Source organism: Pteropus vampyrus, unplaced genomic scaffold (genome assembly GCF_000151845.1).
Source record: "Pteropus vampyrus isolate Shadow unplaced genomic scaffold, Pvam_2.0 Scaffold123, whole genome shotgun sequence".
Taxonomy (NCBI): Eukaryota; Metazoa; Chordata; class Mammalia; order Chiroptera; family Pteropodidae; genus Pteropus; species Pteropus vampyrus.
In genome coordinates, this window is record NW_011888904.1 from 4,061,950 (window position 1) to 4,081,870 (window position 19,921).

A 19,921-nucleotide genomic window follows, 5' to 3' on the forward strand; every position below is an offset into this window, starting at 1 on the left:
GTAGTGCCTATTTAGGATTCTTGCCCACATTTCTATGAGTTGCCTATGTCTTACTAATTGGTGAGAATTCTTTATTCTGCCTGTGGCCCCTTTATCAGTGTATGTGTTGAAATTTTCTTCTTCCACTCAGTGGTTAACTTTTCACTCTCTTAGTTGTGTCCCTTGGTAACTACAAGTTTATTTAGTTTAATATAGTCGAGGTTATTGATATTTTATAGTTATGCCATGGTTAAGAGGTCTTTCCCTCCAGTGTCATGAAGATATTCTTCAATTGTTTTGCCTATCACATTTAGGTCTACAAATCATTTGGTCGATTATTATGTATGGTGGTGTATCCAGTTTTATTTTTTGCCATATGGATACTTGAATAACCAATCACCATGTTTTGGAAAGATCCTCTATCCCATCTCTCCCAGTCCTGTAATGCCACGTTTGTCATAAATTCAGTACATATATGTCTGTTTCATTGATGTATTTTTCTATTCTTGCACCAATACCACACTGTCTTAATTGCTGTGGCTTTATAATCAGTCAGTAGCTAGTAGAGGAAGTTCTTCGATCTACCTTCTTCAAAAGCTAATCTCAGTCCTGTATTTGCATTTCCATATACATTTTAGAATCAGCTTGTCAGGTTCCACAAAAACAAAAAGAATCTTTTTCAAATATATTCTTACTTATTGAATCTATATATTATTGAATCTGTAGATTCAAATTCTCTTCAACTTCATTGAATTAGTAGATACCGAGTCTATAGAATAAATATATTTATTGAATCTGTTGATATATAGATGTCTATCAAAGTGACATCTTTGCAATATCGAATCCTCCAAACCATGAACATCTTATCGATTTATTATTATTATTACTTTTTTATATGATGTTGGATTTAAATAGATGACATTTTCTTTAGAATTTTTGCATCTTGTTCACAAGTGTGTGAAACTGATCTGAATTTTTTCCTTTTCTTACTCTTCTTGTTGAGTTTTGGTGTCCAGGTTTGCTATCATAAAATGAGTTAGAGAATGTTCTTTTTCAGTTCTCTTAAAGAATTAGTGTAATTTTCTTTAAATCTTTGGAAGAATTGGCCAGCAAAGCCATCTGTACTGGGATTCCTCTTGTTTGGTTGGTTTTGGTTTTATGTATGTGTTAGGGAAATAGGGGAGTTTCAAAATGTACCTTTAATTTCTTAAATGGTTATATGACTTCAGATTTCTATTTTTTGTGAGTTTTCTAGGAATTTTTCTGTTTCATCTGACTTTTCTAGTTTATTGACAAAAACGTGTTCATAATATCTTTTAATATATGAAAATCAGTAGTAATGTACCTTTTTTTAAATTTCTGATTTTGGTTATATGTGCCTTCTCTATTTTTTAATTACTTCTCAGCGATGTTTATGAATTTTATTAGTCTTCCAAAGGTCAAATTTTGGCTTTTTAAACCTACTGTATGCTTGTTTTTTCTATTTCATGACATTTATGTTCACAACTTTATCATTTTCTCCTTCCTACTGTCTTTGCATTTTTTTTTTTGCTATTTGTTTTTTATATTCTTAAGATGAATGTTTATTTTATTAATTTTCAGGCTTCCTTCTTCTCTAATATATATGCATTTAGAGCTATAAATTTCTAAATACTGCTTTAGCTGCCTGTAAGTTTTAGCCTGCATTATTTTTTCTGATTCAGTTCAAAGCATTTCCGATTTCCATTATGATTTCTTCTTTGCCTTGTAGATTATTTATGTCTTCCTTCATTTCCAGACATATAGTGTTTTTACATATATTTTTGTTAACGATTTCAAGTTTAATTTTATGATCAGAATACATGGTCTGTCTGATGTCAATATTTCTGAAATTTGTTGAAACTTTCTTTAAGACTCAGTATAGAATCAATTTTTATTGTTCAAATTCTCTTGCATCCTTTTGTCCATTTGTTCTATCAGTTGCTGAAAGGAGTTTTTTCAAGCCTTTTATTATGATTGTGGATTTACTTATTTCTGTTTGTAGTTCTGTCGATTTTTGCAGAGAGAGAGAGAGAGAGAGAGTGTGTGTGTGTGTGTGTGTGTGTGTAATGGCTATGTTATTAGGTATACACAACTTTAGAATTATATATTCCTGGTGAAGAGTGATCGTATAACTGTTGTGGCTTTATGGTCTATTTTTTATGATATTAGTATTGCTATAGCAGGTTTTCTTTGGAGATGGGTTATTATATTTGAATGGTTTATCTTTTTTATTTTTATTTTTACTTTGAACTATCTGTATTTATGTTTTAGATATATTTCTTGAGTTTTGTATTTTTTCCAGTCTGAAAATCTTTATCTTGTAACTGGAACATTTGTTCAATTTATAGTTAATGTAATTGTTGATATATTTAAGTTTAAATCTGTCTCTCTATTATTGTGTGCTTTCTACTTCTTCCACAGTCTTTGTTCTTTTTCATTTCCATTTTTACTTCTTTTAAACTGATCTTATATTTTTTATTGATCCAGTTGTTCCTTTGTTTGTTTTGGAATTATATACCCATTTACTGGAAATTACAATATATACCTGTAAACAATACAGATTATACAGATACCCTGGAATATTTTAGTTCTATGTGTGCCCCACAAATTAAATTCTATTTTTACATATTTTAATTATGTACATATTGAAAACCCCCAAGACATTATATTATTGTTTTATTATAGTTACTGATTATCTAGATTTACCTACATTTTTACTATTTTTTTAAGGCTCTTCATTTCTTTCTTTACCTACAACTTTAAGTCTGGAATAAATTATCATTCCTTCTGAAAGACACTGTTTAGTATTTCCTTTACTGTGTATTTGCTGGTAACAAATTCTCTCAGTTTTTGTTTGTCTGAAATGTCTTTATTTTACCTTTGGTCTTGAAGGATATTTTTGCTGGGTATAGAATTTTAGGTTGGTAGTGATTTTCTTTCTGTAGTTTGAATGTATCATTCTACTGTCTTCTGGCTCTCATTGTTGCTTTATGAAGTCTTACATGATCTTACTGTGTTTTTTGTTGTTGTTGTTATTCTAGTCTTCTGGGGGCTGCACTGCCCTTTTTTTTTTTCAGTGTTCATGGTTTATTTGGTGTTTTTGTTGGTATGACACTTGGATAGTTTGTTGCATTGTTTATGATACCTCATAATTCATTATATCAACACATTAGAGGAAAACTTATGATTATGCCAAAAGATTATTTTAAAGAGAGGGTAAAATTATTTGGAAAGGAATTGAGCAACTTTACTCAGAGAGAAATGCAAAGTAAAAAACAGTGAGATAACATGTAATACTGGCAGTATGTGGGGAAAATGGGCACTCATACTTTGGTGGTAGTGTGAATTGTTACAGCCTTTTGGGGAAAAAAACTGATCCTAGCTATTGAAATAAAAATGCACATTATCCTTTCACTGAGTACCATCACTTTTGGGAATTACTCCTAAAAAATAGAATAGTATATACTACATTACTAATATATACTTTTATAGCATATTAGGATTTATATTCAAGAACATTTGTTTCATAGTTTATAACAACTAAAAATTTGAAAAAATATGAATGACTGTTGATCAGTGGAGGAATGTTTGAATACGTTATTACATCCACACTATGGAATATGGTACAGCCACTGACCAGAAGGGATATCCATGATGATATTGTTAAATTGGAGTATAGAATGACAAATTATATATTATTGTGCATAATATAATCCTTTTTTTTTTTTGTAAAAAATTAAGGCTATATATGGCAGTGTTTGCATGAGCAATGAGACATGTGGGTTAAGAGGTGGTGGGATTAGTGAAGTAAGGAAGTCATTAAATTTTTCTTGTGTTTCTGCAGTGTTTGATATATTATGAAGAACATTTGTTACCTTTTTAATAATCACATTTAACGAAGGAAAAATGCTAAATAAATTTAAAGTATGAGGATGTGAATTCTAAAGAAGCTGTATTTGGTCAGAGACATAAAAAATAGAAAGTATTATGCATACCTTCTATTGTACAGAATACTTGTAATCATTTCTGTTCACAACCATTATCACAAATTACCTCTGAAAATAAAAATATTTAATACTAAGATATATGGTAGCATTTTTAATGATTTTTTTTTCTTTTATAGCAACTCCGCTCCAATATTCGAGAAATGGAGAAGCTTTGTTTGAAAGTTCGAAAGGACGACTTAGGACTTCTGAAGAGAATGATAGATCCTGTTAAAGAAGAAGCATCAGCAGCAACAGCCGAATTTCTCCAACTCCATCTGGAATCTGTAGAAGAACTTAAGAAACAATTTAATGATGAAGAAACTTTTTTACAGCCTCCTTTGACCAGATCTGTGACTGTCGGTGGTAATGTACTAAGTCTTATTCTCAGTCATAGTAATGCAGATAATTAATGTTCACCTTCTTGTGTAGATATTGTAGATAATATATAAGTCTCCAGGGATCACTTCCTAGTACCGCATGCTGAATTCTTGGACTATGAATGTGCCTGGAAGTACACATCCTAGAAGTTTGTAGGATAAAATTTTGAGGCTATGCTGTATTAGGCAGCACTACAGGGCTTCAAGTACCTATTTGTCTAATATATTGAAAATCAGTTTTAAAGTATTTCCAAAGGAGAATGTCATCCTTGTCTGCAGAGAACTCTCCCCTCATGTCTAGGTGTAGGGGTGACCTAGTCAGTCATATTTTTTTCTTAGGCATTCTAATTTCCACAGGAGATGTTAGATCTATCTCTCAGCTCAGTTTTCTGAATTTAAATGAAACGTAAAAACAAAAATCTATAGGAATGCCATCAACTTTTATGAAGTGATACTCTAGGAAACAGCCCAGTGAAATTACTTACTATATCTCCACTAAGAATGTAATTGGTAATTGTTTATTACATTATAGTAATGTCTTTATAAGGAACTCTGAAAAAATAAATCTTTTTTAATGCATAGTAGTACTTCAAAGCAATTGGTCTTTTTTTATAATCTTATGAGTATTAAATGGCAACACCAATAAGGTTTCTCTACTTGAGTTATTTACTAGAAAGCTTAAATTTAAAATTTTTAACTACCAAAAGCCAAATTTTTAAACTATTGTGGTTTTATTTTATAATTGCTTCCCCTGTTTTCCCTTTTTTGTTTTAGAGTTTGTTTTTTATTTTTAATTAATGCCATCGTATTACATTTTATATATGTTCTAAGCTGCCCTAAATCTTTATGGAAAAGGTGGAGTATAAATAAATTACAGATTAGTATAGAATCTAAGAGAGGCTACACTCACCCAGTTTTTCTCTTTTCATTTATCTAGGAGGTTCCTGTACTACTCCTTTTCTCCAAAACCAGATTATTTTTAATGTTATATTTTCAGTGCTAATGATTCAGTAATTTATAGGGAGATAGAAAAAAATTAGAGGAAACATTTAGGCTATCATCCTGAGCTTCTGGGTAATCTTGCTTTTATTGTATCCTTAGTACCTAGCACATGGTAAGTACATAGCGCATAGTATCTAGTGCTTGGCTCATAGTGGACCATTAATGTTTTATAAATAAATGAGTAAATATATTTTTAGAGACTTTTTTTTATTTCAGATATGCTGTAATCACTTCACTCTGTGGATAACCAGTACTAAAGTGTTATTTTGGGGAGAAGGAAATGTTAGCACTCAACCCTTAAGTTAATGAGTATTTGGGAAGGATGCTTTTTGATAGTTTGTAGCTACTGTTTACATTATTCTGTTTATATGTAATTATTACCACCATATTGATGGGGCTGAGTGCTGTTCTTATCATTTAGTACTAACTGATACTTTATGTGCATGTACAGAGAAACTGGGCTTTATAGTTCCATGTGATAAAAGGGCTGTTTTATACATCCAGACATTTTTGACAGTTGTGATGGCAGTAATAACAGTGAAGATATGCTGGATATTCTGGAAAGAGTTGCTGGCATCAGTCTCTTTTGCTATGTATCTTTGAATTGCCCATCATCAGCAAACAAAAATTTTGAGTTCTGAGAGTTTTCTCACAATGTCATACTATTTTAAAACTTGCTTTAATTTGCATTTTATTATCACATTATTTGTGTTTCTACCAGTAGAACTGTTTGGGCTCAACAAACTTGGGTTTATATATCATCAGAGGAATTGGGCAGTGACTAGAAGAAGGCAGTTTACCTAGTTTGCTGGCAATTAACTTTCTCCATAGAAAGCTGACTGCTGTAAAAAAAAAAAAAAAAGTTTGGTAAAATTTGAGGAAGCATGTGTACAGAGGAAATGAAAAAGATTGGGGCAGAGCCAGAGGATGAGAGAGAAGAAATAACAGGTGAAATACATTTTTCTACTTTATTGATTCTCAAACTTCTCAATTCATGGTACACCAGATTGGCCTAAGATCTAATCACTTGCCACTGGGAGAAACTACAAAGTTGAATCTCTGAAAACAATGCTGATTTGATTAAAACAGTCATTCCATTTATAAAAATACCTAAGTTATACCTAAAGCAATAATAGAATTTCAGATTCTGAATGGTCTGCCGGTCAGATTGTGCTTTGACTTTGAATCCATTGCCAACATTAAGCAGTTAAAATTAAATATCTCACCAAATGCTTGAGTATTTCACCAGATATGAGAGTTTCTACTCGGTTGCCTTAAATCCAGATATGTTATAACAAATGAATAATTGAGAGGATGGGAGGGAAAGAATATGAAAAGAAAGCAGCTAATTTACATAAGACTTTAGTAGTGGAGTAGGAATTGAATTTAGTCCATGTGTGGTTGTCCTTTAGCTATAGACTCTTTTCTGTCATTTTATATGTTATTATCTAGTGCTCTCTGGTTTTTCCTTATTTTTGCTTTAGATACTCATTATAGTAGTGACAGCCTATACAGAAAAAAATGTATTTGATTTGCAAAGAAGTTAAGTACCTTAAAAAAACCTTTTCCTTTAAAAATTCAATCTGATTCTAAATAAATTGGTTGGAAACATCAGCAGAGATTCAGGACCAATGTTGCTACATTTCCATGAGACAGATCAAAATTCAAAAATAGTTTTTCATTTACAGATAGAAATAACAAGTAGAATAGGACATTTTATGTTCTCTGGAGAATAAAAGAAGCTTATTAAGTTTCGGAGAAAGCTGTGATGATTTTGCTGTTTCTTTTGTCCACATTCTGAGAGTTCCTAAAGCAAATCTTCTCTGTCAATCTTGCTTGATCTGAGAAACTCCCTTCTGTCTCACTTTCATGTGTCTAGTTTCATTTTTAGCATATTACTTCCCACCAAGAAAAGTGATGAGCCTAAAGATTTGATTTGTATTTAGAAAGGTATATCAAGTCATACAGACTGAATCTTGCTTCTCTCCATCTTTGTCTTTCTTACTCCCCATCCAGCACACAACTTCACCAGCACAACAGGAACAGAATATTACATTTTAAACAAATATTCACAAAAGAAAAGAATCCAATACTAATACTGCTGGGAACTTTAGACTATCATATTGAATTTGATGAAATATTAGATTTTATCACAAGTATGTACATGTACTGAACCGTTTTGTAAAATATGTAGATGGTTTTCGAATATTATTCAGAAGATATGTTTTCTATTGGTTTTAATTTTCTTAAAAATCCTCCTTTGCAGCTAAATTAAACCACGACTTAGAAGTCATTTTATTTTGATAGATTTATGTAGATGATCAATAAATTCATTTTATTGTTTTTAAGCTTTCAGAACATGAAAAATTTCAAGAAATGCTTTTGAATTAATTTAGATTTATAATGACATTTTTTCTAATGTAGTTAAAGTATAGTGGAAATTTCTTATATATTGTGTTGTAATCCTTAGTAGAATCATTGCCTTTTATGAAAGATGGAGAAAGGAAGTCGGAGTGGGGAGAGGGAGAGAATGAGTATAAATAAATGAGTGAATGAATGAGTGAATGTTTAGGCATATAGAGAGAAGGGAAGTTTTATGTCTTAAATGTTATTAAGCTTATTTCTCACTTCAACTAAAAATATCTTCATGCTTATATAAGTTTCTAGTCAATAATAAGGTTTACAACTGGAGTTTGAAAAACAGCGATGAGTTACATATATGTATATATATTCTTTATGCCCTTTACACTTGCAGTTGTTTGCATGTGGATGGAACTGAGATGATTATGTCATATGAAACAATAGCAATTTTGACTTATGAGGACAGGGTAAGAGTTCTTTAGCCTTCTTTAGCCTTCTTTCCTGCAGCTATAATCTGTCACAATGTTTTGCCTCATATATGTAACAATTTGTAAAAGTTCCAAGTCAGTGGATGACCACTGAGGTACTGATTTTAATACAATCTGGAATAAATGAATTATAGAAGTTGTAGAAATTAAAGGGTTTCCTTTCTTAATTATTAGTCATGCCTCAAATTGATTAGTGATGTTCAAAGTTGTAAGTTTACAGCAGGATTTTCCATGGAAGAGAACAGATTTCTTTGTCCTACAACTCCATTTGAACTAAGATGCATATGCATTTTGGTTTCAAGTGAGATGTGACTTAAACATTTCTTATTTTTTACTGAGGGAGATCTTTAATGTTTGCTTAAAATGACAAACGTTTCCCATCCCTTCATTTTTTAGATCAAGAACTTAAAAATGATAATCTCTCCTCATTTTGTTACATATTCTGGCATACTTTATTTGAATCCTCTCTAATAGTATAAAGGTTGTGGCTTAAAAAATCTTTCAAGTGGGCATTGTGGTGTCTATGAAGTTATGCTTTACATTTGGTCTGTCAATAATGAAATTATTATTCATCAGCCTATTAAAGAAGTTGGAGTTCTTGTAATAGGAATATTAAGTAGAAGAAAGGTGTTAGAGTAATTCATTTATCTTGATTGAAATGAAAATTTAAGTGTCTATGTGATAACTTGGAACATAGGGTAAATAACTCTTAGGCATTTGTAAAAATTATAGAGAGCTTTTGAAATATTAGATACTTGCCAAAATATTGTAATGTAAAACTTCGTATCTGATGTTTTTGCTCTTCCCTTAAGATAAAGAAATGTATTCAGATAAGAATCAAAATTAAAAGAACTCAGTCAATTCTGATAAGCCTACAAATTACTTTTCAGTCAACGGACTATATGCCCTTCCTAAACAATGTAGACAGGTTTGTTTTTCCCCCGAGAAGTAAAACATTCATAAATTTTGAAAGTAAAATAGTAATGCAATTTTATAAAATACAATTCTCTTATAGGCTAGGCTGAAAAAAAATTGAGCATGAAGATGGACTTAGAATTATAATGACTTACATTTTGGAGTAGATTAGGTCTCACAAGTCACTCTCATTTCCCTGCTTCTAACCCTTCTAAAGGGTTAGAAGATAAAGTCCAAAGTCTTTAACTGGTGTACCAAGGCCTCTTCTAATCATCTATAATGTTTTATACTTGTAACTCTATATCTTTGACTTTATGCTTTGGGAAGACCAAACTGCTGATTTTATGTTAAGCTATATTGTTTCTTCTTTGAGGGCCTTTTTCATGCTGGTCTCTCTACCTAGAATTTATATTCCTATCTTCTTTGCCTAGTAAGATCACATTTTTTAGGAAGCTGTCCTATAAACTGCACACCGTACCAAGCTGGGTCCGATGCCACCCCACCCCATTGGAACTCCCACACAATATTATATGTATCTATATCTATTTATTTATATATCAATGAACTATCTTACTGTTTTAGGATTGTATCTTTGCAGGTCTAACTCTTCTAGAATAGAAATTCTTTTTTTTTGTTATTTATTATTATTATTTATGCCTACAGCACCTGGTATTCCTAGGTGGTCTCTTATCCAAGTACTAACCAGGCCCGACCCTGCTTAGCTTCCGAGATCAGTCACTGGGCTTGTTCAGGGTGCCATGGCCGTAGACCATGGACCGTGGCTCCGCTGGGGTGTGAACCCAGGACCTTCTGCGTGTAAAGCAGATGTGTTAACCACTACACTATGGAACTACGTCCTAGAATATAAATCCTTTGAGAACAGCTACTTTGTATTACTTTTTCATCCCTGGTACCCAACACAATATATAATGGGTGCTCAGAATATATTAAAGTGATAGGTGTTTTGAGCTTGAAGTAATGGAGGCAAAAGATCTCTTCTTTCCATTTTCACTGCCACTATCCTCGAGCAGATCGTAATCATTTTACACTAGACATACTGAAAAGCCTCTCAATTGTTTTTCACTCTCTAATTTTTTTATTTTTCAATTACACTCTTAATCTATTCTTCATACTACAGCCATGGTTCCTGTTCTAAATCTGAAATCTGATATGGCACCCTCCAGTTTCCCAATAGTCTCCTACTCCTTTTAATAGTTCTGTATTCATTTTAGGGGAAAGATAAAACTCTTTAACATAGTTTACAATGCGATAAATTGTCACCTTCGATTTCAACCTCAACCTTTGCTTTTCTCTTGTCATAGTCTATGCTTCAGCTACACTGAACACCTTTCGGTTCCCAAACCTATGAATGTATTATTCTCCCTGACATGAATACTCTCTGCTTCTCCCTCTACCCTTGCCCCAGTTCACTAATATAATGTTTGTTCATCCTCAGGCTTTAGCTTCATAACCTTCTTTGATCACTCTCCCCTCTACAAGTCTAGGTTAAATACCTCTCTTCTGTGTTCACATAGCATTCCATACTTAGCCATCACAGTTCTTCTCAGACTATCACTGAACTTGCCTGTTAACGTGTCTGTGTCACACATTACATGGTAAGCTCCATTAATAATAGCAGCAGTAGCAATGGCAGTATTGGTAACTATTTTTTAACCACTTGTTCTTAATATATAAGCCAACCACAGTGCAAAGTAAATATCTTATTTTATAAATGAAGACAATGAGTCAGAGAAATGAAATACCTTCTCAAGTCAAAGCTAGTAAATAGTCAAACCAGGTTTCTTACCCAGGTCTTTCTGACAAGGTCTATACTCCTAACCACTATACTATGTTGACTCCTTGGAACTGTTTTTATGATTTACCATTTTGTCCCCAGCATCTTAACACACCAGTTGGCATGCAGTAGGCATTGTATAAATATCAGTTGAATGAATGATCAGTAAAACCAGTACAAGGAAGTAAGAAAGACTTGCAGCTGAAGTTTGGAGCATAAATTAATTCAGGAGAAGTAGGGCAACAATATGTACAAAAAGATACATATGGTAAGGGGTGTTAGTTTGATGACAAATTTATTATTACCAAAAATGACTTGATTTTTATTGCTAAAATCATATTGCTTCCCTATTTTCAATACCCTCAGAATCTGAAATTTATTCCTAAAATAGTCAAAGAAAACGTTAATGATTTAGCAAAGAAAAGTGTTGAACCTATTTCTACTGGGTATCTCTTTATGAAACATTTCCAAATGGAATAGTTTTTTTTTCTTGGTTTTTGTGGGTTGTTTTGTTTGTTCGTTTGTTTTGGTGCTTCTTCTACATCTAGCCCTAGTTATTCAGATTAGGTAGATAGTATTTGTAGACTTTTTTTTTTTTTTAGCTAACTTTGTAGAATAATTAAAGAAAAAATATTTATTAACCTGGTAACAATCTGTCCATAGATAAATCTATTTTTATGAAATAATCAATTTACTTTTACCCTGAATTCAGTTAGTAAGCATTTTATACGGCAATCATTTCATGAAGTTGATTATGCTATCGCCTTTCTAACAAAGCAGATAAACTCTAAACATGAGGCTGTGTTCATCCAGGAGCATTTCATACTACTGAAGCTGAAGCTGATCCTCAGAATACGACTCAGATATATGCATTGCCTGAAATTCCTCGAGATCAAAATGCTGCAGAATCATGGGAAACCTTAGAAGCGGTATGTTAAAATTTTTTTTTCCTTTTGGTAGCTGTGAGGGATAAAAGTAAGTAACTTCTCTTTCTCTCTTTTTAAGGATTTAATTGAACTTAGCCAACTGGTCACAGAATTTTCTCTCCTCGTGAATGTAAGTATGTAACTGTTTTTGGCTCAGAGATGGTAGATTAATAGAGATAAGAGGCTTTTACTAGGGTATCGATTAGAATTTTAATAGAAGTTACAATTTTTAAGACGTATTAGGCCATGAATAGAAGTCTATTCTCAAATTCCAAATCAATTCAATAAACATTTATTAAGCACTTGTTATATAAAAGGTATTATGTTAGATCTTTACAATTGTGGGTCTGACAAGGTTGGACGTAGAAATAAATTAAGCCTGCTTTCTGCCTGTAAGGATTTACAGTGGGTGGAGATAAGCTTGGACCCCCACAAAACTGAAATTTCAACCATGATTGTTAAATGCAAAAATAAGGTATGATGAAAAGTATTATAAGCTCCAAGAAGAAATTCTAGGGAAAGGAGGCAGGGATTGTGAGGTGGAAGCATTAAGAATTGCTTCACAAGATAAGTAGCATTTGCTTGAACTTCAGAAATTAAGTTAACTGTCTACAGGTGGAGAGGCGGGCAGTGCATCTGAAAACAGCTGAACAAAGACATGGAGTAGAGAAGTGTTTGGTCTTTCAGGAATGATAAGTGTTACAATGTAACCAAAGCATAAAGTATAGTGGGCAAGCAAAGCAAAGAGGGTTAGGGTGAGATTGAGATGGCACTGAAGGCCATACCAAAGAATTTGAACTTTACCTTGTAGGCATTAAGGAGCCAGTATAGATTGTTGAGCAGGTTAGAGTGATGAGATCCAGTGTGTGCTTCAGAATGATTACTGTTAGCAGTGTAGATAATAATCTTGGGGAGGGGAAGATTATAGGTGTGACAACTAATTAGGGATCAACTGCAAGAGTTTCACCAACAGTAATGGCAATATAAGTATAGTATCCCCCCTTATGTATGGTTTCACTTTCCGCAGTTTCAGCTACCACTGTCAACTGCAGTCTGAAAATATTAAATGGAAAATTCCAGAAATAATTGCACATCATTCTGAGTAGTGCAATGAAATCTGGTGCTGTCCTGCTCTGTCCAGCCCAAGACATGAATCATCCCTTTATCCATCGTATCCATGCTGTATACACTCCTCGCCCATTAGTTACTTAGTGGCTGTCTTGGTTTATCAGATCAACTATCAAGGTATTGCAGTGCTTATGTTCAGGTAACCCTTATTTTACTTTAAAATGGCTCCAGAGCACAAAGTAGTGATGATGGCAATTCAGATATGCCAAAGAGAAGCCATAAAGTGCAGGTATGTATAGGAAAAAATACTTAGCATTCGGTACTATCTACAGTTTCAGGCATCCACTGGGGGTCTTGTAAGATATCCCCTGAGGACAACAGGGGAGTGCTATATAAAGGTAAAGGACAGCTGAGAAGTATTTCTGGGGTAGACTTAATAGATTTTGGAGGAATATGGAAAAGTCAAAGATAAAAAACATGAAAGCTTTTTTCTACATAATTAGGTAGCCAGTGATACTGTTAACAAAGATTAAGGAACATAAAGTAGATTTGATGAGAAAGATAGAATAGATTTTTTTGTTGTTATTTTTCTAAATTATTTTTATTTTTCCTTCCCTAAAATTATGGGAAGGTTGGATGTATGAGTTTGTGTGTGTATATATGTATGTACATACTTGTGCAAGCCTGTTTCTGCTTATACTTCTAGCTAGGTTTAGTTCTTCTTGATTAAACCATGATTTGGGGTTATACGTCTTCTGACATCTGGCTTTAAATTATAAGAAATTCCTAGATCACAGAGTTGGAATTGGAAGGGACTTAAGAAACCAACTATCCGAATCCTTCTACTCTTGACCCAACTTCTCAAATAGATAGTCTTTTGCTTCTTTTCGAACAATTACAGTGCAGGGATACTTCATACTTCAACCATTCCATTTTGAAGCTCTAACTCTTAGAAGTTCTTCCTTATGTAAAGTAAACTCTGCCCTATAATAACTTCCCTCTGAAATCATTTACTGAACAAACATTGTCTCTTTTCCATATAAAAGTTTGTCAACTTTTTAAAACCAACATTATCCTTCCTCACACTACCCCACCTCAGCATATTTTGTACTCTTAAAAACTCCTGATTCTCTAATGTGCTCCTTCTATAATATGATTTCTGGGCTTTTCAGTACCACTCCTGTACTCTGCTTGTTTTCTAGTTTGTGGATTTTTTCTTGAAATTTAATGCCTACATTGAATATAGTAAATCATTTAAAGCATTTTCCTTTTTCAATGCTTCTAAGTTAGAAAAAGCAAAATGTTTAAAGTTTCTGCATTAGGAATCTATACAATCAATTAATATATTTTCATATAAAAGGAAATGATACAAGAACCCCAAAATGTTTATTTTTAGAATCAAGATTTATTCAGTTATTGTAACTTATAATCTCTGATCTAATGCAGTTTGTAAAATCTATACATATATGATTACACAAATATATACATTTGTCAAATCATTGATATTATAATGTATATAAATTATTTTTCAATAAAGTTGATTTAAAAAACAAACTGAGCATGTACAGAGTTCTTCTCATTCAAGACAAATACATTCCCTTCCCATAGGATAGGCACATGAAAGAAAAATTAAGGGTTTGTGGCCATTTGACAGTTTTATATCTGATTAGGTTATGTAAGCAGGTCCTAACCCCTAATGTAAGGAGGGTTTGTGTAGGAAGATTTTGGCTATAGCCATAGTTGTACTCAAATGTTCTATTTATAATATGTATAAGGACATGAGACAGAATGTTATTAGGCAAAAGCTCAAAGAAGAACCCCTGATTACTGTTCCTAGGGTGACTGAGTTCTCATGACCACATGGTCAAGGACTCACAGAAGCTCTATTTAGGCACCAAATGACTTGGGAGCATAACCAGAGTGACCACATCCTCTCATTATCATCACATGGACATGATAGTATCTAGGCAAATTAACCATTTATTTATGGAGCACTTTTCTATGTGTGTAATACTGTGCTAAGCTCAAAGTAGAATAGATAATAGTATTAAAAAGAACCTGTAGGATAGTCGTGACAGTTGCACAAGATTGTGAATGTACTTAATGCCACTGAATCGTATACCTAAAAATGGTTAAAATTGTAAATTTTATGTTATATATATTTTTACCACAAATAAAAGAGAACCTTCATAGCTATTGAGAGATCCAGGTGTGTTCCAGTATATATTAATAAATTAATATCTATTAGGTATCCTGCTTCATTTTTCTTCAACCTGTATTGCTCAAGTGCCCTCTTTCCTCTAGACATGAGACCAGCCCTATGTCTAATCAAGAATTTTAAAAACTCTGCGCCAGTTTGTTGCTCAATAGCATGCCACCCTTACTGTAGGTCCATTTTTGTTTCTACCTTTTGCCTTATTCTCCATGGCTTTTTAAATCCAGTTTTACTCTGGATGCAGTGCAAAAGGACACAGTGCACAAAAACTGGGTTATGATGGATTAGATCAGATTCTTCTATTTACTACCTATGTGACCTTCAGGATGTTATTTGACAACAAAGAACTTTTTAAAAGAGATGGGAGGACTAAATAAGATAATGTCTATTATTTTCCATCTCCTCTCTTCTACTGACCCCAGCTGCGTTCCTGCTTTTGCCCCTCCCTTATTTGATTCTCTCTTTGGCTCCTTGTCTAAAATTGTACTTTTGTCACCAACATTACCTTTAGATGTTATAGTACTATATATAGTTCCTACAGTCCCTTTCATATTGCTGAATCCCATGATGCCAAGATCCTACTTACCTACTGTGTTTATTTCCTATTCTAGGTCAATATAACCCTGTGTTCTGCCTGTATATCAAAGTGTTTGCATGTTTGTTTCTGGAGTTCTCTGTGTATGTGATTGCATATAATTAAGGAGTAGAGATTACATACCTTGGAGTCCAGAGCCAGGATAGCTCAATGTTATCTGGATAAGTCAAGATCTAAGAGTAGAGCTAGCCTTGAAAGCTGGCTGGAATTTAGAGTCAAGAATAAAGGAAATTACGTGGCATTTTGGCATTAACTTCTTCAAGAAACCTGTAGCTTTTTAAGAATGTTAATAAAACCGTGCAACTACTAGCAAGACTCTTCAAGAGAGAGCATTTTTATTGATGCAAATGGATTTGGGAATACATTTGTTGAATATATTAGTATTGCATGATATAGAGGATGCTAGGCCTGTAATTGTCCACAACAAGCATTCAAGGGAAAAACAATTTTTTCATTAATTTTGATTTCAAATGCCCAAATTGCATTCTACTTGATAAATATTAACTTAATAAATCATACTTTCTTCACTGCAATTAAGATTCAGTTTTTCGTTTGTTTGTTTCAAGCAGATACAGGACATATTCATTGTTTCTTAAAATCAAATCCATAGACATATTCTTAGAGTCTTTTGAGAATTTTTTTCCTCTAAATAGGTAGAGTCTATGCATTACTCTAGTTTGAGGAACACCACAGTGACTCTCATAAATGGTTTAATTTAATATTAAACATATATGAGGTGCCAATGTACATAATGTCAGGAAGAGAGTTTGAAGATTATCAGATGTGGGAGGTCCAGACAGATGAGAGCAAACATAAGCAAATCAGAAGCAAGAAGGGATAGATAGAGGTGAGGAGGTTCCTAAGCCATCATTATTGTTAGGGGCTTGGTTTTCTATACTGGGGTAAAGTCATGTATGGATGATTTGACCCAACTTAAAGAGCCAAGGACACAGTGCACAACTGGTGACCAGATTAAGCTCTGAATGGAGTCTAGTTGGTCATTCTATAGACAGTGTTTGACAACTCAGAAACCAGTTTCCTGCCTAACTCTAATTTTTATCATTTAGTCCTCCTTACTCAAGAAGCAGAATTTGAAGATATGGGTAAAGTTTGGGATTCAAACCAAGCAAAACTGTGGAAGAAGACAGATCTTCACAACTGAGGGATGAGTTTTGATCCCAGGATAGCAGTTGGTCTGCCCTCTGTCTTATGTCCATGCCCATATTTAAGCAAGCTTCCTTATGTCAGTGAATAAGTACTTACAGGTGTGGGCTACTCTTCGGGATGAGACAGGCCTCATTAAGTACTAGCGATTGCAGTGATGGGGAGCATTATTACAGTTCAAATAATCAGTAATCTCAGGCTTCGTTTTGTCTTGTGGTCCTTTCTCCAGTTGTTCTAAAGGATTTTTTTGTGGAAAAAAAACCTAAAATAAAACTTTTTAAGTTGTACTTTATTAAAAAAAACTCATAGAGCTGCAGTATCCAACCTTTTTGGAAGGAGCATTAAAGAATATTTCCCTGAGGCCTTGAGATCACACTTAGGGTTAGAAATGGCAATAATCATGGTAGGCTCTGTCATCTCTATTGAATTAGTTTGGGACTAAGATAAAGGAGACATGTTGGCTATTTTCTCTTTACCCCTCAACTCATCACAATATGGAGGTTGATGATAAGAGTTTTACACCTGTGATTTATCTGCTACCGTAGACTTTCAGGCAAGAATGGAAAGTGTTGGGGATATCCTGAATAGAAACAGTGGTAGGATGTCAGAATTCCAAACAAGTTCAGGCACTTATGCTCCTATGGGCTGGAAAAAGAAAGCTAACATTAAAGAAGTTTTATTGTCCAAAGAAAATAAAAATTGAGTGAATGAATGCTAGAAGAGAGCTAATGTTTTAGTGCTCTAGAATTTTTTAGCATCATAGGAACAAATTTAATATGTTTTTTGATAGAAAAGATGAGAGTTAAGCTTTTTTGGGAGAATCAGGATGACATTTTCTATTTTTCCCCTTATACTCTACAGACACTATCTTATTTTATTCTTCCTTTAACTCTGTGAAATAGAAGTATCATTAGCCTCACTTGAGAGATGAGAATACTGACACCTAGAGAGTTTGTGTAATCTGTCCACGAGCATAGTGATTGTTGTAAGATTTGAACACAGGAAAACTGCCCAAAGGTCGTGCCCCTAATCCTAGCATGTATGTATATTATTGGTTTGTAAAGTGTGAGAATCATGCAGCATCAGCATCACCTGGAAACTCATTAGAAATGCAGATTCTCAAGCCCCAACCCAAGCCTACTAATCAGAAATTCTGGGAGTGGGACTCAGCAATCTGTGTTTTGAGATGTCCTCCAATTGATTCTGGTGCATACTCAAAGTGTGAGGATCACTATTGTATGTTTCTGACAGAGATGTTAGAAGGGAAACTGATAAAGGACTTTCTTAGAGATCATGTTAGAGATGTCAAAGGAGTGATGGAAAATATAAGAATGAATAGATACCCTGAAAGGTCTAACAGCGAAAAGGTACATACTTGGTATATGAGGAAGGAAGAAATGTCAATAATGCTGATAGGAACAAGCAATTGTAGGGGAAAAATGAGCTGTATTGTTTGGGTTTCATGCTCTCAAATGAAATGATTGGAATTCGAAGTGTGTTCATTATATCTACTTCAGTAAAAGTGGAGAGGCCCGTTATATAAGGACAATAAAATACTTCAGGATTAAAGTTGAATTATTTCACAATCATTGTAGAAGTTGGCATTTAGCCGGAATCAAAGAGGGATTCCCTTTTTCCTGTGAATTAAAAAACAAAAACAAAAACTAAATAGTCTATGTACTGATATGATGGCGGTTACATGGGTTTGTATATTTGTCAGAGTTCATCATACTATATCCTTAAAATGCGTGCATATTATTGTATGTAAAGTCTGTCTAAATTAAATTGATTTGAAGATGGGAATGCATTCCTTGGCAAGTAATGAGTTCCTGTCACTGGAGGTGTATGAGCAGAGGTTCAGTAACCACTTGTCAGAAATGTTATAGTGGGCCTCACACATCTGAGGGGAAAATTGTTCTCAGTGACCTAAGCATTCCTTCTATACAGAGATTCCATGAGTCATAATTTCTGTTGTGTCACTGCAGGTGTTGCCATTTTTTATAGAATGATTTATTAATATATTTGATCTGAAACATTTTAACTTGTCATGATTTTAAAATGAATTAAAGTTGTATAGATGTAAAACACAGGACAGTAAATTCATGCTCTGCTCCCAGCTGCATATCACAAGTGGAAAGATTTCATGGCAGGCCAAATCATATTGTATTCTTATTCCTAAAACATAATAATTTTTACATATTGGATCAAGAGTGTTTTACTCCTAAGGGTAAATTTGCCTGTTTTGAACTGAATCTTCAAATGAGAGACATTTGGGAGGTTTTTTTTGTTTGATTTTGTTTTTTTCCATCAAACCCAACATGACATGTAAATCCTTCTTTGGATTTTTTTTTCTCCTAGAAATTAGTTTCACTTGGAGAATAATATGTTTGCATGTTTGAATGAATTTTACTGTGAGATGTTTTTTCCTATAAAGATGTCACCGTTTTATTACCTAATAATTAAATCACCCTGTTTTTTTCATGGAAGTGAATTTGTACTTACGACATGGTTTATCAGATGCTATTAATGAACTGCTATTAAGACTGCAAGACTGCAGTACATGGGCCCTGATTACAGGAATTAAAATAGTGTGTATTGGCTCTCTGCTGCTCCCCAGTAGGATCGCTCACTCATAATTCCTTTGCATCTAGTCTCAGCAGGAGAAGATTGACAGCATTGAAGACCATGTCAACAGTGCTGCTGTGAATGTTGAAGAGGGAACCAAAAACTTGGGGAAGGTGAGATTCTGCTCCTGCTGACAAATCAATGGTACTCTGGCTCCCAGGAATCTGTAGTATTAACCCAATTGATCTGTTCTCTTTAATGTTGAGGGAACCAGCAATTAAGGAAATAAGGAAGAAGTGACACATAGGTAGTGCAAGAAATCAATGGCTTTTGTAATATTCTACTCTAAGGTTTATTCTATGGGGAGAGAAATTTTTTCAAAGAGAATAAACCGAGGCCTCACCATAAGGCATTTGGCGTTACAAGGGAATATTTGCAGAGGTTCAGGGAGAGGAGTAGAGAGA

General features: G+C 33.6%; 1 protein-coding gene across 10 annotated transcripts in view; it reads left to right on the forward strand.

The window, feature by feature from the left end:
- STX17 (syntaxin 17) overlaps positions 1–19,921 on the forward strand; it is a 52,695-nt gene that overhangs the window by 26,430 nt on the left and 6,344 nt on the right. For all 10 annotated transcript variants that reach the window (XM_011366260.2, XM_023534266.1, XM_011366264.2 and 7 more), the window contains 4 exons: positions 4,124–4,349; positions 11,738–11,853; positions 11,930–11,980; positions 19,544–19,630. In XM_011366260.2, the coding sequence (XP_011364562.1) occupies positions 4,124–4,349; positions 11,738–11,853; positions 11,930–11,980; positions 19,544–19,630 (480 nt within the window). The remainder of the gene's footprint in view (positions 1–4,123; positions 4,350–11,737; positions 11,854–11,929; positions 11,981–19,543; positions 19,631–19,921) is intronic.